Raw genomic sequence first — 21,059 nt, forward strand, 5'->3', positions numbered from 1 at the left:
TAGCCAAAGAGGCTAGTTCAATTATCCTCCTGGATGACAATTTCCGATCCATCGTTACGGCGATCGCCTGGGGACGGACGGTAAACGACGCCGTTGCTAAGTTCCTTCAGTTTCAAATCACGGTCAACATCACGGCCGTTATTCTGACGTTTGTGTCGTCCATCTATAGCGATTCGAATAACCCCGTACTTAATGCTGTGCAGCTGCTCTGGGTGAATCTCATAATGGACACATTTGCTGCACTAGCCCTGTAAGCGGAACCCTTCCTGTGGCATATATGTTCTTTCGCTAACACGACGTGAAACAGAGCCACCGATGGCCCGACAGCAGAAATTCTGGATCGAAAACCCGTACCCAAAAGTGCCCCACTCTTCACCATGAACATGTGGAAGATGATCCTCGGACAAACAGTCTACAAACTCGCTGTGATCTTCATGCTGTACTTCGCCGGGGACCAACTTTTGAATCCACAGCTTGACAGCAACGACCCAGATCTTCGATCCAAACAGCTTTCCACAGTTGTCTTCAACACATTCGTGTGGATGCAGGTTTTCAACGAATTTAACTGCCGCCGCCTCGACAACAAGTTCAATGTCTTCGAGGGCATGTTTCGAAACTACTGGTTTTTGGGCATCAATGCCGTTATTGTCGGCGGACAAATAATGATTGTATTCATTGGCGGCCAGGCATTTCGCGTGACTCGTCTCAGTGGGATTTTATGGGCTGTTTGTCTCATCTGTGCCGTGGGGTGTATGCCGTGGGCCATGATCCTACGCATAGTCCCCGACCACCGTTTTGCTTTCTTTTTCAATGCCGTCGTCGGCAGTCTATCGGTCATCATGCGGCCATTTGTCAAGGGCCTCCAGGCCTTTAGTAGAGGTACCAAGGCTTCCTTCCGACCCGTCACCCGATTCATCCTCCGGGTTTCTTTTCGGCGAGTCTCAAAACACAATGAAAATTTTCCTGTTCAGGAGTCAACGAATTCTCAGACTAGAGACAAGGAAGGGCCTGTTTCGATGATGCAGTGGCAACAGGATACTCCTGAACGTCTTCAGGAGCCATCGCAAGCCTCGGTGCCTCCAAATATAATCACGACTTCTCCTTAATCTTGCAGGGTTCTTATGCGGCCCCAAAAGCGTTTCCTCGGACATCTCTCCCTTGCTTTGTTGACAGAACAAATCAAGGAAAGCTGGCACACTGAGGACATTTGTCAGCAGACACGGCATAGTTTCTCACTAGTCGGGATGAATAGATCAGCGATAAAACCTTCAATTGGACATCGAGTTTTGGTTCTATTTAGCTTTGAAATTGAGTGACCGCTGAGTTCTTGCCACACTGAACCATAACATCTCTGGCAATGTTGTATTTTCTCTCACCTCTAAGATAACTTCGGAAGAAAACTTTTTGTAGTATGAGGTGTAAGAATCATGCAAAAGTTGATATTTAGCTCTCCTTATAACCTTTTCCTTTCTTTTAAAAAGAAGCCTTCTGTTATTCAATACCGATGCCGCCTTCGAGAAAGAAGTTGCCTCTCTATACTTCAAATATATTGTAACAGTCGAAAGTGATACTCGGCCACGCAAAGCCTCCACTAGTAATAGTGGAGTTGATTAGGATCTATTGCCGAAAAGCGAATTTTCTAAGTAAAAGTATCATGTGAATTAAGAGTCTATCTAGTTTATATGTATCAGAAAATACGCGCGCCCCACTACTTTTGAATTCGTTAAGGTTTACATTACATCATAGCTAACATCGCCAACATCGCCAAAGTTCTGATGGGCGATCCCGTCCCCCCGCACTGAACACTCGCTACTAGCGCAAGTTGTCTCGATCAATGCGCTGCTCTTATCGCTGGCACCTCTACATCGATGTTCAGGGACCGATCTCAATTACCGCTCCCAGCGGTGCTACTTCTGGACTATTTACTCGTCTGTAGCCGTAATTAATTGTTTTCCTTCCCTAGTAGAAAGCGCCTTGATCGAAAGCTGGTAGCCTTTGAAAAGTCGGTTTAACGCGCGATCCGACGCGTTTGGTGCACTCGTGACCCCGTACGAAGTCAGGCTTTGATTGATGAAGATTGCCAACGTAGTTTCTTTTCCCATAAAAGGGGCTTTCAGTGTAAACTTCGCGATTGAACTTCCTTCGTTATCGACTGCCATATTCCTAAGCTTTCTGCCTAGATATTTTGCGACCCGATAGAGTTCCGTCGTCGCATTAGATGCAGCATTTGTGTAGAGGAAAGTCTATGATTATAATTCGAGATGTGACCGAGATTTGGTGAGTGTTGTGGTAAGTGTCGGGGTGGTCAAAGTCTCACGGACGTGCCGCGGAGGTTTCCTTGCCATCTCACCTATATGATAGCTATATTAATTTGCATTGTTTCAATTCTTGAGCCATCTCTTATCTCTAGCTAACCACTTGGTGAAGTTGGTATACATCCTCCAATTTGATTGAGATGGTCGAATGCAAACACCGGATTCCCGGTTTAACTAAAATCAGGCAATACGCTCAATATCAATGACCTACTAGGTGTAGATGAGGTGAAGCTCGAAAATTACCTGGCTTAATTACATATCGTGTACGATAGACTCTCTTACCTGCGTAGCCAAACTCATCGCTTTAGGCAGCGATTGTAAGTCACTCGAACCTACTCTGCAATACAATCCCTATATCATAGAACGAGCTGTAAGAGCCAAATTAATTCTACCGTAAATACAACCAATTTATTGAAAGCTTTGCAATCATGTAACTAAGAATATCCGATCGGCTCCTTTGGATATGGGAGCTGTCTCAACTTTGCGATAGTCCCTGTCAGTAACTACTAATTTTATTTTCAGCAGATTTCCCGTCGATATCCACTACTGGATTAAAGCGACGGCCGTTGCTTTTTTGAGGGGTAACACCCGGCTTCATGCGTTCAACCATGTTGAAATTTTGAATGGAGAATACGATGAATGATGCTAGGAAGCTCTTGCCAAGAACCAACGAGGTGGTTTAAGTCTGATCTCTCTCTCCATGAGAGAGAGATCCTATTTAATGAGAAGCATTTCTCCTGAACTATACTCTACATGGTAGGTCAATGCTGATCATGAGCTTCATGCTTGGCGAAGCAGGCATTTCATGCCTGGAGATGCCTGGAGAGGCCATGAATCTCAACAAACCATGCTCTGCTGCTGGGAGAACACGGCTAAAGCTAGGTCGGGGTCTAGTAAGCGCTAGCTGGATCCACTCCTGGTATAGAGATCCCTACCACTATCTTAAAAACGAGCCTTCGCGGGGTGACACTCTCACAACCGGCGTTCTAGTTTGCTTGTAGTATCTAGTATCTAAGGTTCATGACCGCCGATACTCCGGGCATCGAGCATTACCAAGTACAAATGCATTTTTACTGGATTAATGCATTGAAAATACAATTACTGCATGAGGCCTAATTAGGTTTAGCGAGTGGAGAGTGGGTCCGAATCGGGTCCTGGGGTCCTTTCAAGAATGCCCTTGAATAAATTAACTGCGCCACAATGCCAAGACTTGGGAGCCATCGTGCGTAGACAGCAGTCTTTTCTTTCTTTTCCTCGTCACACTCGCTCTTTTACAAACTGTCCATCGTCTTCTCCTTCGACCACAATCACCCTTCTATATGATTTACGTCGTGTGTGTGCTCAAATCCACAGTATGGGGTCGGTGGTTGACCTTCCCCCCCGAGCGCCGAATTCCACCCTCAACAATGTAGACCCTTCTCTCCCGGAGAAACGTCCCATGATGGAGGCCGCTTGCGAGACCCCGCATTACAGTTTCTTTAGTACCCAGATCAATACAATTACCCATGCTTCCAGTATCCCGCAGCTGAAGTCGACCTGTTCTGTCTTCGAGACCCTTTTAGAGACGGGTTTGCACAGTGGATTGTGGTGGCTCCACGCTGCCTCGCCATCCGACGAGGACATCGAGATACTATCGCGCATGCTGGATATCCACCCGCTGACCACCGAGGACATCAAGGTCCGCGAGCCCCGAGAAAAAATTGAGCTTTTTGGCCCCTACTATTTAGTTTCCCTGCGGGCTCCACAGCAGCCTAAGATAGCGACAGGAGTCCGGATCTCGTCCGCCAATGTCTACAGCATTGTCTTCCGCGAAAGTGTGATCACCTTTACATATGACAATAGCCAGCATCCTACTCATGTGTGGAGCCGCATAAAGGAGCATCAGAGCCACTTAGCTTTGACTAGTGACTGGATCTGCTACGCCCTCATGTATGGCCCTGTTATGCCCTTATAAATATAGAATATATGCTAACGGCCCCAGCGATGATATTGTGGATGGGTTCGCTCCCTTAATCGACCGTATACAAACAGGCGTGGAGATAATAGAAGACGGTGTTTCTGTCACGCGACCCGAAGACATTGGACTAGCCCTCCGGAGCATCTACAATTATCGCAAAGATGTCACTCACATCCGCCAACATCTGCACGAGAAGACGGATGTCGTCCGATGTTTCGCCCGCCACTGTGGTAGCTTAGGGTCCACGCCCGGAGAGGTTGCACTCTACCTTGGCGACATCCAGGACCACGTCCTGACTATGATAGCCAACCTAAACATTGCAGAGCAGATGTTGTCTCGGTCGCAGTCGAAGTATCTTGCCCAGCTCTCATTTGACTCCACTTGTACACGAAATCAAATCGTGGACGCTCTTAGTCGGCTGACTGTTATCGGGGCGATCGTTGTCACGATGCAGGTCATTACCGGTCTCTTTGGTATGAATGTAGAGGTGCCTGGGCTGCATGTGGCCAGCTTGGCCTGGTGGTTTGGCATCCTAGGGCTCATTTTAGGGCTTATCTTGCTTCTTCTGGTGATCGCCAGAAAAACCCAGGTCATTTAGTGAATTGGGATATTGACGAGATACAAGCTTATGAATGATATGTAGTTAAACAGCTACAGCCGTGCTCGTACGAGATCAATCTTCCGCCATTTCAAGTTTAGTGTACATCATTACGCTGGTATTAATTTCCCCACTTGTTGAGGTTCTGTCAAGGCCTCTCGACATGGTAGGCTTAAGCATCGCTCGCTTGTTAAGGCTGAAATGACGATGCGTGGGAGTGCCCCAATAGAGCAGAGTTATTGTGTGAGAATGTATTGTCATCAAGACCGATCGCTCCATTCGGTGGGAAGATATGTCCCGGGTCAATTATGGAAAGTGGGTGATTTGAAAGCCAACGGGATGTCTTGCAATCTGAGAAGCGAAATGAAAGTTAGTTGCCAAGAATATGTGTGAATGCGGTGAGTTGGTTGATGATACCTGAAAAAAGCAAAAATCATGGTTTTAGCCCGTGTCATCGTTTACAATTTGCTGGTCGAGCAAACCCGAACTCATACCAAGCATAAGGCCACGGCTGCTATCCCCAGTCGGTGTGTTGCCATCACCAAAAGCCATTGTGGGATCAAGTGCGTACTTTATGTCGACCTCGAACTCAATCACGTTTAGCTCCGGCTGGTACAGCTGTTATTGAAGTTGTGGTTGTTACTGTTCGCGTTAGATCCACTGCATGATACCACCATTGCCTCCCTATGGCCCGCTCCTTTGATCCTTGTTTATGTTCAGGGATTGCTGCATCGACTTCCGCCTGTTTTTGCTGCCCTTAGGTCGACCGAGCTTATCACTGGGGCCATAGTTCCAGACTATCTGTGACCTTTCGCATATCAGGCACGGATTCTCTCCGGTACATCGGCTTTTTGTTATTCGGCATGTATCGCAGGCGGAGAGGATCCGGCTGGACACCTTGGAGTTTTTATTCCGCCCTACTGGTCTAGATCTAGGTTCGGCTGTGGTTTCCGCTTAGCCTTTTTAAATGAAGAGTGACTAGGTTGTTCAGCGGACATTTTAGGGGGTCTTAAAGCATGTGGTAATGTGAAATGCAGTCTTCTAGGAGCTCTCGGCCTTCTTTCTTACATCCTCTACAATAGCGGCTTGAATAACGAAGTCCACTATATTCGACCTGAGCAAGCCTGTCAAAATAAATGTAGCATCGGGAACACGCCTCTTTCAAGTCACACGCTACTGTAAGTCACCATGGTTTGCGCGGGAGAGATTCAAGACCCGTAATAATCGACTATAACTCATCAGAATAGTGCCCTTATAGCCTTAGTCGAGCACTACTCCGTTAGCGCTAGGTCGTTTGCATATCTAGAATATTTGGATACCAGTATATCTCTTAATGACATGAATAGCTGGAGAAAAGGTGGATAAATTCGTCAACGAATATAAAAGTACTAGCTACCTGCGCAAAGTAAATAACTATTTCCTACTCGCTTAGGTACATACTCCGAAGGTATAACGCACGGTATCTTTCCTACTAGGACTTGCTTTGGAGGGCATGCTTGTTAAATGCAACATATGGCCTAAAGAGTCGTCGAAAGAGGGCACAGGCACGGGAAAAACAACCGTGAGTGCCTGATAACCTATTGAACAAAAACGAGATCTCACGCCAATACGGACTAAAGTTTGTGAATGAAAATTTCAACCGAGTGGCGCTATATAGGGGTCAATTAAGGTAGTAAGGAGCTAGTCCAAACTTTACGACGTGTGTCTTATGTAGTGTATAAGATGGATGATTTTAATTACCCCGACCCCTCGCTGAAGTTAATTTACTATTATCTAGGTGGACGAGATGGCGTAATTCTGTTACGAAGAATGTGATGAAAGTGTCAAATTTATCGAACGACTTGTCAATGTACAAAATATTGATCGCAATACCCACTTTCTAGACGGAAATATGCCTATTAAAATTGCGCTGACTGGTCGCCAATTCTAGATCTTGCCACTCATGTCTAATAGGTGGAAAGAATGTTAATATCAGAAAACATCATAGCCAGACACCACTATATATAGCCGTGGAGATTAGCGTCTACGGGTCAGTAAAAATACATGTACGGAATTCACAAGTTAACGTTAACCATTCCGATTACCGACAGAAACTCCGTTGTGTCTAGCTGTTAAAGGACAGGGCCGTTTCCCCCCTATCAACGAAAGGCTGCTTATTCTTCCAGCCTCACTTTACCAGTCGCTATAGCAATAAACTATGTCAATGTTATAGCACCGTTATTTACCAAACAGTGCAACCAGTGCAAAGTATATCTTACACACAGTTAACTATTTTGAAAATTGGTCTGAAAAGCCGGTGTCGGCTATTACATCCAACCAGGACTCGCAAATATCGGAATTGTTTTCCGGCAATGAAGTCGTAAGAGCGTAGAGGTTTAACTGTATCGAGGAAGAGGCTGCGGCCATGGGCCTTTGACATGCGCGTCTATCCTCTTGGGCCATATTTAATGCAGGTTTCGTTTTTATTGAGATTATGTTAAGTGAGGAATATTGAGTCTGAATTGACAGTTCGCAGATGCGGTTCATTGCCTTCCCGCTGTGGATATCAAAAAAGACAAATCGACACTATATAACCTAGACTCTAATTAAGCAAACCCTTAGACTCCAATTTACCCACCAACCTAGCTAGGTACTACTCGGGTCGTCGCATGACATGACAAGCAACTAAATGTGTCGCAAACCCGTCGAGCGGCTCCGTAGATTCCTCCACAGCGTTTTAAACGCCGGCCACGAGATCGACACATAAATAAGACTATTCCAGAATCCCTGCAGAGGAAGCACAAAACCCGACGCATAGTTGAGCCCGAACGAGAAGTCGTCGGGGCGAGCGAGCGCGTATACTCGGTTGACCGTCGAGGGAACCTGTACCAGATTAGACTTGGACGCTGTGCTGAATTAAATTGAGTAAAGCGAATGTAACCACCTACCCACGTCACAAGCAGCGCGATGAAGAATAGCATCGCGTATTTCGTATACACCCACGCCGCAGAGCTCGCCTCTATCGCCTTCCGCCGCTGCGCATACGAGTCGCCGCACTCGTGCTGCGCCGATTTGAGAGACAACTCGTTACCGAGCGGACGTGGGTCGGGCCGGGGGTGACTCGGGCCCTGGATAGGCGCGGAGCTTTCCTCTAAGTTCTGCAGCATGCTGAAGGGATCGATCGGGCCACCATCGATCCTGACGGAGTACGGGCTAAACGAGGAGGCCGTGAAGTTGCGGGTGGGGACGTCACTAGCCGACAGGGGCCGGTGCACTGGCGCAAAGCAGGCGATTTCGCTGGTGACCTGGATGCCGGCGGGTATGATAAGCGGGGCATCAGGCTGGTTGTCAGAGCCGAAGGACTCGATACCGCAGAGGTTGCGCAGCTCGCGGTGTTTCTGGTAGATGACGGACCCGGCGCGCAGGTAGATGGCGAAGGTGAGGGAGATGACAAACCACACAGGGCCATAGAATACGGCGATGCGGAGGTAGTCCCAGGGCAATGCGACCCAGCACCAGAGCTATGCAACGAACATTAGAACATTTTAGAAGGGTACGTGGTTCTATGGGTGTTCTGTCTTACAATTGCGGAGCCGTAGACCCGGCCCCGGGCCTGGGTCTGGATGAAGAAGTATATGAAGGATGGGATAAAGGGCAAGCCGTAACAACACACGACATACTTCCACTCGATCTGGCGCAGTTGCTCTGAGTTATACTTGTGGAAGAATGTTAAGTAGACATTGCACGCCATGGCAAAGGCCCACAAAGCGTCAGCGGGCATGAACCTACCTACCATTAGATACGCACTGCACTTTAAGCACCAAGCCAAAGAGAAAAAAAGAAAAGGCTAACTCACCACTGAATCAAAAAAGCCTGGACCTGGCACAAGGAGCTCCCAGAGCCAGCGTGGATCCCCGATTGCGAAATCAACGTTGCTATATTAGCCATCATATTTCCCCAAGATGCATAAAACACGAGGCGGTTGATCGGCTTCCGAAATGAGCGCGAGCCGATGAAACTAGCTATGATAATAGATGTGCCAATCAGCGAAACAGCAGAGCAAACGCGCTCTGTGACTGAGATAGCGGCGAGCTGTCGCTGCGAGGGCGCGGGAGCCATGATGTCATGACATAGAGGGCGGCGGCCGTGGTGGGAGATGTTTCTGGCACCAACGGGTTCGATCAAGATCCCATGCCCACCAATTCTATACAGAAGGAGAGAAAGAGAAAGGATGCAGTTGTTTTTACACGGCACAAGCTGCAAGACAGCCAACACAGACAATGCTCGCGTGGGACCCGGGAGGCCGTTAACATTGCAAAGCGAGCTCGGTGGCGTGGTGCACGCTAGTAACGAGAACCCGTGGAACCGTTCCGATTCACATAACGCCGTGGCGGCTACGAATCCATGGTAGATATCTAGACGCAGCCAGACAAGCCAAGGCAGCACTAGGGCTGTTGCGAACACGAATATTCGTCGGAATCAGTAATATTCGTGATTCATATTCGCAAGTTTTATTCGCAATTTATCACGTGCAATTGCATAGAAAATTGCAATATAGACCATAAATCGACTTGATTGAACACATATTGGGATACGCGTCATGTGTGGGGAATAAATCGCGCCTTAGAATATCCCTTTTTCCACTTTGGAATGCCAAGATAAGGTTCAAGAGCTGCGGCTGCTTTCTGGTGTAGGCTCGGTTACCCAGAAATGCGCTTTTCACAACCACTTTCTTGTCCTACAACCGCCCTCTCTGGTCCTACAAAAGGACTTCAAGCATGAAAATTTACCTTGTAGTACATCTGTATTTAGACGATTTAGCAACTCTGCAGCCATACTTTGAAACAACATGGTACGTGCAATTCTTGCGCATTTGACAAACGTAGGATATTCCATTGATGGTATGACCTTCTAGCTGAGAGACGATAAGTACTCGAAGCCGCTGTGTCAAATTGGGAGTAGCACTCGACTATCCGTCTGCGCCGAGGTGGAATATATCGCTCCCTTGACACACATTTCTCGATCCTCTTTCCCTAGACATAGCTTTGGCTTTATTCACAATTTCTGTTCTTCCGTTAGGAATTTGCCCAGAGCTTCTAGTACATCGGTCTTTTAAGGCGTGTATAATACCGCACCTAGAGAGAACCTTCCGACCTTTTAGGGAAAGATTTTACGATTTACTTCTATAGTAAGCCATGACCCTCTTTTAATTCAATCAAAAGCTGATTATCCTCGGGTAGAAATATCGTCAGCCTATTAGTAGTCGTAGCTCAAGATATTTTAGGGTGATATAGCTTAGTAGGTCGGCTGCTAACTTAGTTCCTAGAATATAATAGAGTTGCACCTAATTCCCGTACGCACGAGTGCTCTAATTGTTCCTCGACTATGAATAAATAGACGGCCTTTTAAAAAGTATTTTGTCGCGTTATAAATGCTTTGGATAGGAATAGTTTTAATATCACGCAAGCTTATTAAGGGGGTTTAATCTATAGGTATATCGAGTAATTTTGCCTTATTCCTACGTTACGTATAGAATTATACCGGAAAGATTTAGCTGCACGGGGCGCTGCAGTTCGTCGTACCCTTTTCGTTCGGTGAGGAATTACAGATATCTCACCTAGGTCATCAGCGCTGTCGTGCATATAGTCGCTATCAGCAGGGTCGTCATCATCATCCCTGTTATCCTCGCACGAGACCTCGCTCCGGTGTCGTCTTTTTGGGGAATCTTTCCTGCACCGTGCCAGATCGAGGTTCCTAGTTTCTGGACCTCGAGGACGTATGTTGGGAATGACGACCATTAGTGAAAAATTTAGTGTTCTATTCTGAAATGAATTCGTAGGTGACGATATATATCTACGACGTAAGCTGAGTAAAACGTGAGAATTGTCTACGAATAAGGTTAAGGTTGAGTAATCTAAAAGCAACGTGAAATAAGAGGTGGGCATTTTGAAAACTCCCTAAATTTAATTACTCCCGCCCCATAATCATTATAGGCAAGGATAATTACGGTGTTCAATTCCTCTAAAGTGTTAAAGAAACGTCTTAGGTGCCAGTCGCCTCCCATAATAGTCTATTTTCGTATCAAACCATCTCCGGTTTTCAATCACCATTTTCTCGATAATTAGTGGACTGTGTATACTCCGAAGAAAATAGGAGATAATTCAGACCGCTATTGAAAGTAGCCAAAATTTGCGCCCGATACGAGGCCTGTAGGAATGCCCAGTCCAGCGAGGAAATTAATTCCCAATCTAGCAGGGCCCACTTCTTTTCTCCCATACTGAAGCGGAAACCATAATCCCCAGTCAAGCAGACTGGGGCCACCCCCGTGGGATAGGAAATACGGTTGAAGCCCCATCGGGGTCTAGCAAAAGCAATCTGAGACCAGACCAGGTAAAGACATCTCCTACATTATCGTTTAGGACGAACTTCCGTGGGGTTATGTCCTTGCAAGTGGTGCCCTAGTTGGCTTATGCGTCTAAACCATCCTCCCAAAAGAAAGGTGAATAGCATCAACATTCCTCGCAAGAAAAGCGGGCGCTGAGGTGAGTCGAGGGTGTAAACGGGCTTTTTACATTACTGGGTGCTGCTTAACATGTGCGATCCTTCCCAGCCTTTCCTCCTCCACCCGAACCAAACTAAGGTAATACAAGCCTTCAGAGCCGCGGCAAGCCACAAGCCACTTGCGAGCCCGGTCTCCTTCGCCATTCCACCTGCAGTCATGGCACCCAGAAAGTGTGAAAGAACGGCACCTAGTCTTCGGTTTCGTTTCGGATTCGAGCTCCAGGGACGCTGGTATAGCTTGGTGTCAACAAACAAGTCGCATATCAGGACTGTTAGAACAACTGTGGGGATCTCGGTGAAGGCCAGGAATCGCGAAGCGACAATTTGACCCGCGGCTTGAAACGCAATCAACGAGATTGCGAGAACCTGAAGCCAGTCAATCGGAATTTGATGGTCCAGACTGGGACTAACAATCCCTTCTTCAACAAGAAGGGCGGCTCCGAGGAGGAGGGCTGTCTGAATGGCAAAAGATACTATCAAGGTGAAGCGCCGGAGAGGACCCAGGTATCGCGAGCCGTAGACAAAAAAAACGTTGCCGACTAGGAACACTGTAACGGCAACGAGGGCCTTAGCCCACAGCATGGGTTCGCTGTCGGGCTTCCCGGACACTCCTAAAGCGACGAAGATTGTATTACCTGTTGACGTGCATTCGACCGTAGTTAGAGCTCGCTCTTCGGGAAAGACATGCTTTGGTCCCTACCCGTGTGCATGTTCGAGAAATTTCCCCACGCATTGTACGACAACCCGTCAATCAAGCCGCTCACGTATCCACAGCCCATCAGAGGAAGGTCGCTCCATGTGGCGTCAATTTCCGAAAGCAAGTAGTCGCCAAGGGCATGTCGGAAGCGTAAATCTCGGCCAAAAGCGTGGCATTTGATGCTGGAGAGTTCAAGGCTTTTGGTGAAAGAAAGAGGCTTGGGAGTCTGCCTTTCGACATCGTCGAAATTAGGAGAGGAAGAACCCCTAGGTGTGCCAAAATCAATCAATCCCATAGTTAGTGGTTTCTTCGGGAGAGGAGGAGGATTGAAGCATCGCTATCCTGATGGCGAATAGGTCGAATATAGGACAGAGGGTAGCCAGTACACCTTTACCCGCAGAGATCAACATGGTCGTACATCGTGCCACTTATGCAGAGCATCGGGACGGGAATGATCATTGCTAAAACCCTCCACCGCGCTCTCGCCATGTCACAGTAATGATGCAATCTGGGCTATGCTATGCAGGGTTGACTGCAGTTGAAACACGCTACGGTTGCAGGGGTCAACAAGTTGCCAAGCACTACGTTGCATTAGCTCTTAATCTTGTCCCGCACCGTGAAAGGCGGTTTCTCAGAGAGACGTACTCGCATTTGACTCCCCTCCAACAAGTTCAAACTACTGACCAACAGGTACCTGGACTCTCGAAGAAGCGTCTCGAGATCCTGGTCCTCTTCCAATCGCGGTGGATTGGCTAAGGATGACGGTTCCAACTTGACCCAGCTGCCAAGACCCCACTACTGGCGATTGACGTGAACCTCGACCCTCGAAAGATCTTGGCATCGTCATCTAAGAGGCAAGAGCACGCCCGTGCCGGTCAGTTATGACAACTTCCGGATAGCGAATACGGCCCCTGATAGCGCGCTTGAGACAAAAGAGGCACAGTTGGGGACCGCGCGGACGGTAGACCGGCGTACTGCCAGTCTGTGGCTGTTTCAGGACATTGATGCATAAAGCCGAACACGAACCGAAGACACCGGCCGGATCTATCGCAGGCGGGTCAAATCGATGAGGAACTATCGGCCAGTGGTCGGCCCGTGATCGGCCCATGATCGCCCCGTGATCGCCAGGTGATCGGTGTGCAGAAACTGCAGGAGTCGTGCAAATCCCACCCCCGTGGGCTGTTGCAGTCTGTGATTCGCCGTAGTACTTATCAAGGAGTAAAGAAATCAATTCTGTCGTTCATTGAAGATAGGGCTAGTTCTAACACGGATATCGGCCTAATCCAACCATATTCAATATTGGACTTCCGCATAACCCAATTTGGCTCGAAGACTCCGACCCAATACCCAACCCAGCTTAACCCGGTCCCAACCCAGTCCCAATACTGGAGCCCCAGTAAAACCCAATTTAGACCCAACTCAACCCAGATTTTACATAATTTTGATCCTAAAACTGCATGAAACCGGGTCTATAGAAGTATCGAATGGCTTCGGGTAGACAGTATATCCGGAGACTTATGTAATTAGAAATGGCCCCATAAATAGCAGGAAATAGGGATAATAAAATACAGAGTCATTGATATCTCCAATTGGCCGGATACAGTATAAATCGTGACAATATGCTATAGCCACGGCTCCTAGTGGACTCGTATCTCTCGGGGATGATATTGTGTTTCATGCTACTGTATTTAGTGTAGCCCACCCCACCAATCATACAGTCGTACTTCTTTCTTTATTGTTCAACATCATTGGTTTGGCGCGATTCCTTTCTCCACCTAGGAGTACTGTAATTTCGCCTGCGTGCTTTTTTTATCATATCAACCTATTTGCCTAATAAAAAGTAAAGCTCGTATAGTCCGCGGATAATATCTATCAATGAACTGAGGCTATCGTGCGCTGGACAAACGTTGACCGGTGTATAAGGCCCGCTTTGGCCATCGAGACGGGTAGATAAATCGGGTGGTTTTACGATGCCTATGATGTGAGAGAGAATGGCGGCTAACGTGGCTACCTTTATATCTGGAACCAATACGCTTGCTTTATACGAGTCAACTTGCGCAAGAAATTGACTTTATGTTCCTCCTAAGAGTCGTATAAGAAAGTTTCTGATTCGTTACGGAATAAGCCCCGGTCTGATCTAAAGCTTCACACCCTCCTTCATCGGAATAAATATCGCCTTGAGGAAAGTCGTAAATAACTTCGTAAGAATATGTAGCCATTGTATTATCCTATATCCCGTCTTCAAACCCACGATTCCAGTTAGACATCAAGGATAGTTTGTGGAACTTCAGTTGTTGTCACTCGTGCAATGCTAGTGCTCTGTGCCTAGATCTTCGACTAGCGCAGAAGTAGCGTATCGGAAATAACTGGTAGCACATTCACCAAGTCTCCTAGTCTCGCCAACTCTGGAGGAATTTTCGTATTGACAAAAGCACCGGCGCCGAGAAGGACTGCAAAGGTATTATGCAAAATTGAGACTATTTATTTAGTTAGCTCCCTTGTTTTATTTCCTCTCTTCTTTACCTATCTAAAAGTGACGCTTGTGTTTATTCGTGGACGGGGCGGGACTACTTAGAAGTGGCTTCTGTACTAAACAGAGTCGACTTGTTCCGAGCAAGTAAGCAAAGCGCCAGAAACAGTGTCGTCGTAAATCAACTCTGATGAAAAAGGCATGTGCATACAGCAAGATGTGCGATGCAGATGTTTATCTAGGCATACTTCTCCGTGAGACGGGCTAAGTACATGTTTTTTCGGCGGATGCTTCGGGATTTTGGGCGTTTCCGGCCATATTGCACCCTAGAATCCGAAAACTCACGAGGCGGTCTACACGCTGACTCTATTCCTAAATTATTGGCTGACCACGTCTTCTGAGTAAAAGATTGTAGATCAAAGAAAATCAATTTTCAACGGTGAAGTCGAGTTCAGGTGGGTCGAGTGGGCCCTGCTGTCTAGACAGCGCCAGGAAGCACCGTTGAAGCTCCTTTAGTAAACAATCATCGTGCATTTGTTGAAAGATGAACTACGAGCAATCTCGGAAAGTTGTAACTTGTTGAATTGTGATGAGGATTACCCTTAGAACCAGTTAATTTGCCGTTGACTCACAAATTGTAGAGCAGTCTATTAGGCCATGCAGCCTCTTCCAAGGAGGGTGGGTGAAAAGAAAGGGCGGTAGGAAGTCGAGACCGGTGGAGGATAGAGGCCGTCGAATAGACGGTGGACTACATTAGGCGACGCCAAACTATTGTGCCTTGGTGCGCCTAAACTTAAAGCTCATATCCCAAGCTAAGCTTAAAAGATGAATTTCATATAATCTACATTTAGTAGCCTAGCGAGTTTGCTAATAGGACTAGGACTATGCTCCTCTGCCATTCACAACTAGCTTTACTAGTTCACGACTTAGAGAAAGGGGACAAGATCGGTCCCGACTTTTATGATTTTTTAGAAGCTAAAGTGCGTAACCACGCTCGTGTGGAATCTTTATATAGTTTGACTGCTCGGAGGGGAGCTAAGAGATATTAAGTCGACTAGGTACGGGCATTTACGGGAGTAATTGCATTATTAACATGATAATAAAATAGAGACTAACTAGCATCCGATTGCTTATACTCCTACGGAGATACCGGCCACTAAAGACTTCTTTAAAGTTAGGATCATTACATCTAAACTCCCAGTTCTCTTATCTCGTTAAAATACCTACGAAAAGGTGCATTTTGCTAGGATTACGTATCAACGGAGCATATCCATCGGTTAAACAAACAAAGGCAACAAATCTCTAAACCTAATGATCGCGAACCAAAATCTTCTTCCCTAAAATAATCCATCCCCCACCCCCTCCAGTAAAAAAGAAAATGTGTAAGCAATTCCCCTCCCCTTAGCACCGAACCCCTAGCGGAAAGAAAAAGTGAGTATGAAACTTGAAGATACCCGCCTAGAAGGCAAGGAACTTGCTTAGCCGGATGTGGACTACTGATTTTGCCTCTCAAAAGGTGCAATTATCTTGGGATTGTGGCATGATTTTACTGGATTCTTGGTATTGGTCAATCTTTTCATTTTTGTTTTCTGATATGGACGAGACTGAGAATAGTCTAATTGGAATTTGGAGACTACAATATGCGAACAGACTTGGTCTTACTACTTTGACGAACTTATGACGCTAAGACCAGTAATGGTGAGTATGTTGTCTGGGCAGACGAGTTAGCTTTAGGGTCTTTACATACAATGTGGTCTAGTACACGGTGACAGTTTCAAGAGGTCTTCAACTAACATGAGAGATTATAGGACCGAGAAGTTCTTCATTAACCAACTTGAAGAGTTCCTTGGGGATTATGAATAATGACATTCCTGCCTGACCAAATAGACACGATGCCCTAGGAATTTGAGCCCAGTCCCACGGCGGACAATCAAGTGGCAGCGCTATTGGAAGACACTTTTCTCCCACCTCAAGTTCTGATGGTGCAGACACCAAGCAAGTCAAGGATCGCAGTCGGGTCATGGGCATATGGACATCAAGCAAAAACAGTATTTGAAAAGGGATGGCTGACGGTATGTATCTCTAGCAGCACACCCTGGAGAGTCATGGGATAATTCCGTTGTTCAATCCTGCGAAGAAGTCGGGCTCTTGTTGCGACAAGTCTGGCACACTGTCCTAGGCAAAAGGTATAGTAACTGGCAATTTAAGAAAATGAGAAGTTTACGAAAATAGTTTCAAAGGGACTTATGCCTGTCCCTTCTCGACATCTTTGAAATCAGTGCTGGTGGCGGAAGAGATCTCTAACCCGCCGTTGTTCTTGGCAGCCTCATTCTTCTGGGCCCGACGCTTGAAAACACTTCCCAGGCAGGTCATGCCTCGTCTCAGCGGGCGGTAGACAAGGAGGAAGGGCTTGCCGACGAATCCGGCCAGGATGGCAAACCACTCATCTGGGAAGCAGCGTACACAGATGGCCCAGGGCAAGCAGAGCGCGGCAACGACAATGCAGATGGCCCACTGCACGCCGTTGATAGGAACGATACTGAACGCCTTGCCGCCGAAAAACGCAATCACGACCTGGCAGCCAACCATGATGCAGTTAATGACGATGAAGAACCAGTTGCGATGCAGGCCGGTGAAGATGTTGAACTTGTTATCCAGTCGGCGGCTGTTGAATTCGTTGAAGATCTGCATCCACACGAAGGTGTTGAAGACAATTGACCGCCTCTCTTCATCAGGGTAGTTGAGGAATCCATCGCCGCGAGCAAAGTGTAGAATCAGGGTGACAGTCAACTGGAAGATCGCCTGGCCGATGATCATCTTCCACATGGTGGTCGAGATCAGTGGAGCGCTACGCTTGGTAGGTTTACGGTTGAGGATCTCCTCCGTTGGAGGGTCCGTAGCGAGAGCCAGGGCAGCGAGGGAGTCCCTACAAGAGAAAACACAGGTCAGTATGAATCCTGAGATGATGCAAATAATTGAACTCACATGATCAAGTTAATCCACAGAAGCTGGACGGCTGTTAGTACAGACCTCATCTCCCTGTCCGAGACGGCTGAGATAAAGGTCAAGAAGACAGCGGTGATGTTGACGGTGATCTGGAACTGGAGGAACTTGCGGACAGCATCGTTGACTGCCCGACCCCACATAAGCGCAGTCAGAATTGAGGCGAAGTTGTCATCCATAAGGACAATTGCAGAGGCTTCCTTGGCAACCTCAGTGCCAGCAATACCCATTGAGAAGCCGATATCAGCTGCTTTGAGTGCGGGTCCGTCATTAGTCCCATCGCCAGTGACAGCGACAATTTCGCCCATCTCGCGCAGTTTGGAGACCAGGATCCGCTTATCCTCAGGTGACGAACGCGCGAGGACCTGCAGCTGGGGGAGAGTCTCCTGGAATTGCCGGTCAGTCAGAGTGCGGAACACCGGCCCCTCCATCACGATGCCGTCTGTGTAGATGCCGCAGTCGGTGGCGATGGCCTTGGCTGTGACCATGTTATCTCCAGTCACCATTCGGACACTCACTCCAGCGTGCTGGCACTTGGCGACCGCCTCAGGAACCCCAGGGCGGATAGGATCTTGAATCCCAACGACGCCGAGGAAGGTCATCTCCTCTAGCAGGAGATCCAGATTGGCTGATGTAGGATCCTCTGCACTGACCGCATTGTGCGGAGGCCACTGCGAAAACTCCCGGGTGATGAGCGAGATAGTCCGGAGGGATTGCTTTGCATACATCTCGATGACATGCTCCAGATGCTCGCGCGCCACTCGGTTAAGGCGCACCTCGCCAGTCGGCATCCACACCCTTGAGCTGTAACCCAGCAGGATCTCAGAGGCGCCCTTGACGAGGAAGCGATATGTTCCGTTAGGCAGTTGCTGCACCGCTCCCATGCATTTACAGCGGGAATCGAATGGCATCAACTGCACGACTGTGGCGTTGGAGCGTTCTTGGGACAGTGAAGCCATGTTGAGCACATCACGGGCGAATCCCAAGAGAGCCGTCTCAGTCTTGGAGCCGACAAAGCCCACCACACCATTATCGTCTCCCTCAAAGGCGGTTGAGTTGATGGCGATGGACTCAATAATCAGGCGCTTGTCCATAGGAGCCATCTCACTAGCGAAAGCAGATGATCGGCGCTCGTTGCCACTGTGGTTCTTATCGTCGAAGCTATCATTACCAAAGGTGCCCACCACGACCGTCATCTTATTTTGGGTCAGAGTGCCGGTCTTATCAGAGCACACAGTGGTCGCATTACCCATGGTCTCACACGACTTTAGCACACGCACGAGGTTATTGAGCTTGACCATGCGCGTGGTTGCGAAGGCTAGCGCCAGGGTGACGGCTAGCGGCAAGCCTTCGGGCACGGCCACAACAATAACAGTGATGGCCACGATAAGGATATCAGTAAACTGCGACGCCTTCTCTGAGCCAGTCCGGTGGTTACTGGATAGAGAACCCAGGAAACGAAAGAGTAAGACAAAGAATAACAGGGCCGCTGCGCTGCTGCCTAGCTTAGCAATCGCCCCAGCCAGCCCATCCAGCTTCTTCTGGAGGGGGGTTGCCTCCATATCTTGACGCATAGCCACCAGGATCTTGCCATAGCTAGAGTTAACGCCAACTGAGGTTACTAGATAGGTACCAACACCTTCTAGGACTTTACTGCCAGAGATAATGAAGGGATCTAAGTCTTGTTGCCGGGTGTGACCTTGGTCTAGCAGCCGCAAGATCTGATCTGCGCCAGTCTTCTTGAGCTGATCGGACTCTCCTGTGGCAGAAGATTCATCACACTTCACATTATGACCATCAATAAAGATGCCATCAGCCGGTACTAGATCTCCGGGCTCCAAGTTCAGCACATCGCCCACTAGGACGTCGTGGACAGAGATCTTGACCAGTTTCCCAGAGCGGATAGCAGTCACCTCGCGGTCCTCTTTCTTAGCATTCAGCCGGACGAAGGCTCGTTCCTTCTGGTAGTCATTCAATGAGCCCACCATAACTACAATGATAATGGCAATGCAGATCGCACAGCCTTCTACCCAGTCGACCGGCATGGGGGATCCAGGCGGGTGGTCAGCACCGAAAGTCTCATAGAGACCGAGTGCCAGGGAGATAGCGGCAGCCGCAGTCAGGAGCAGCAGCACCTTGTCACAGTACGCCATCCACATGAGTCTCCAGAGCGGCGTTGGCTTCTTCTCAGGCAGCATATTGCGTTTGTAAATGCGAATGCGATCGCTGAAGGCTTGGGAGGACCCGGCCGGGTGTGTTGCTCCTCCAGATGCCGCCTGGGGCGTAGCTGGGTTTGGGATCGACGTCCTGATGTCTGTGGACTCCTTGTGAGATGCAATTGCCTCCTCAAAGCTGACTCTGCCTGGCAGAGTCGTCTCATCGAAGCTGAGACCGGCCTTGAGGTCAGTGCGAAGGCCCTTAGCTAGACCCCGGATTCCCCCAAGGGCCACAAAGGCCGAGATGGACTTGGGGTTCAGAAGCTTGTTGAGCTGACCCGGGGAATATGCAAACGGGCTATTCTCAACCACAAAGTCTTGCTCACAGCCCGGGTCGGGCCTCAGTGCGTCTTCCTGCTCGTTCATCGAGGACACGATGGAGGTGGCGCACGTCTCGATCTGGAGTTTAGAGTTGGGTAATTCTAGATGTGGGCTGATGGTCGAGCCGGTGCTGCCGCTCAGGGCTCGATCCCGGCTTCTTTCTGATTGCATGCCGGCCGCACGGAGGCTGCTGAGATTGCTGAATGATTGATCTCTCGTGAGACTCCCTCCTGCAGTACCAACCTCTGGCACATTCAAGGTATTGTTGTTGTCCTAGAGAAATAGGGGTCAGCATGCGAAGAGGGAAAAGGCAATGGTCTACTTACCGGTATCTGCACCATGATTGAAGGCACAGACGCTTGGTGAAGGCGAATCCCACGGTCTTCAGGCGATGGTGATCAGAGCCGGTCGCTTCTGTAGGTTACGGCGGATGTCACGTTGGACTGGAAGATGCAGGTAGGCTGCTGGTCTTCCGAAGGACATGGACGTGATCCAGGAGTCTTATTCATGTCGTAGAAGGCTGTGCAAAAGTAGTTGGGAAGAAACCTCCTCCTCGGTTAGTATCTACAGACGTCTTCCGCCAAGAGATACGGCGCCAAGAGCGGAGGCTAAGCCCGCCATCAAGGCGCTAAAACGCGGACGCCAAGCCCCCAAGCCCGCGGCTGCAGTCTCCAAAGTCAGTTTTGTGCGGGATTTCGTTTTGCGGGGGTTTCTTTGTCTAGGCTTTGTCTTTGCGGGGTACCATCCAATACCATTCACGGGGCTCCATACCCACTCTTTTCTTGTGGTTTGGCGCTTATGTTGCTAAGGCCGCTCTTGCACACCATGGGAGAGAACACTGGAAGATGCAGGACACACGGGACGCTTTTCTACGAACAGATGGTTACTGTTGGTCTCCACTTATAAGAAGACACAGCCTACCTGACAAGGCTGTCTACTCTC

General features: G+C 48.4%; 7 protein-coding genes across 7 annotated transcripts; 3 read left to right on the forward strand and 4 right to left on the reverse strand.

Moving 5' to 3' along the window:
- Positions 1-11: 11 nt before the first annotated feature.
- PENARI_c040G02591 (uncharacterized protein) lies at positions 12-1,106 on the forward strand (the record flags this gene model as incomplete). Its single annotated transcript, XM_022637063.1, has 2 exons — positions 12-250; positions 308-1,106. Coding segments are annotated over 2 exons (1,038 nt in total), but the record flags the coding sequence as incomplete, so codon positions are not given.
- Positions 1,107-3,756: 2,650 nt separating this feature from the next.
- PENARI_c040G06634 (magnesium transporter CorA family protein) lies at positions 3,757-4,870 on the forward strand (the record flags this gene model as incomplete). The annotated part of the gene is made up of 2 exons (XM_022637075.1): positions 3,757-4,244; positions 4,297-4,870. 2 exons carry the CDS (start codon positions 3,757-3,759, stop codon positions 4,868-4,870), a joined length of 1,062 nt encoding a protein of 353 aa, XP_022483062.1.
- Positions 4,871-5,240: 370 nt separating this feature from the next.
- On the reverse strand, positions 5,241-5,422 carry PENARI_c040G07201 (uncharacterized protein; the record flags this gene model as incomplete). Its single annotated transcript, XM_022637078.1, has 2 exons — positions 5,241-5,287; positions 5,365-5,422. 2 exons carry the CDS (start codon positions 5,420-5,422, stop codon positions 5,241-5,243), a joined length of 105 nt encoding a protein of 34 aa, XP_022483059.1.
- A 2,022-nt stretch (positions 5,423-7,444) lies between these two features.
- PENARI_c040G10608 (uncharacterized protein) lies at positions 7,445-8,968 on the reverse strand (the record flags this gene model as incomplete). The annotated part of the gene is made up of 5 exons (XM_022637086.1): positions 7,445-7,451; positions 7,680-7,732; positions 7,798-8,370; positions 8,433-8,634; positions 8,706-8,968. 5 exons carry the CDS (start codon positions 8,966-8,968, stop codon positions 7,445-7,447), a joined length of 1,098 nt encoding a protein of 365 aa, XP_022483085.1.
- Positions 8,969-11,417: 2,449 nt separating this feature from the next.
- On the reverse strand, positions 11,418-12,402 carry PENARI_c040G03722 (YoaK family protein; the record flags this gene model as incomplete). The annotated part of the gene is made up of 3 exons (XM_022637069.1): positions 11,418-11,425; positions 11,497-12,045; positions 12,111-12,402. The coding sequence occupies 3 exons, from the start codon at positions 12,400-12,402 to the stop codon at positions 11,418-11,420; spliced, it is 849 nt and encodes a 282-aa protein (XP_022483066.1).
- Positions 12,403-12,594: 192 nt separating this feature from the next.
- Positions 12,595-12,863, forward strand: PENARI_c040G10662 (uncharacterized protein; the record flags this gene model as incomplete). Its single annotated transcript, XM_022637087.1, has 2 exons — positions 12,595-12,602; positions 12,668-12,863. The coding sequence occupies 2 exons, from the start codon at positions 12,595-12,597 to the stop codon at positions 12,861-12,863; spliced, it is 204 nt and encodes a 67-aa protein (XP_022483082.1).
- A 3,958-nt stretch (positions 12,864-16,821) lies between these two features.
- On the reverse strand, positions 16,822-20,458 carry PENARI_c040G02830 (uncharacterized protein; the record flags this gene model as incomplete). Its single annotated transcript, XM_022637064.1, has 3 exons — positions 16,822-17,503; positions 17,563-20,390; positions 20,444-20,458. The coding sequence occupies 3 exons, from the start codon at positions 20,456-20,458 to the stop codon at positions 16,822-16,824; spliced, it is 3,525 nt and encodes a 1,174-aa protein (XP_022483070.1).
- Positions 20,459-21,059: the final 601 nt, after the last annotated feature.

The sequence above is a fragment of the Penicillium arizonense genome (assembly GCF_001773325.1).
Source record: "Penicillium arizonense strain CBS 141311 chromosome Unknown PENARI_contig040, whole genome shotgun sequence".
Classification (NCBI taxonomy): Eukaryota; Fungi; Ascomycota; class Eurotiomycetes; order Eurotiales; family Aspergillaceae; genus Penicillium; species Penicillium arizonense.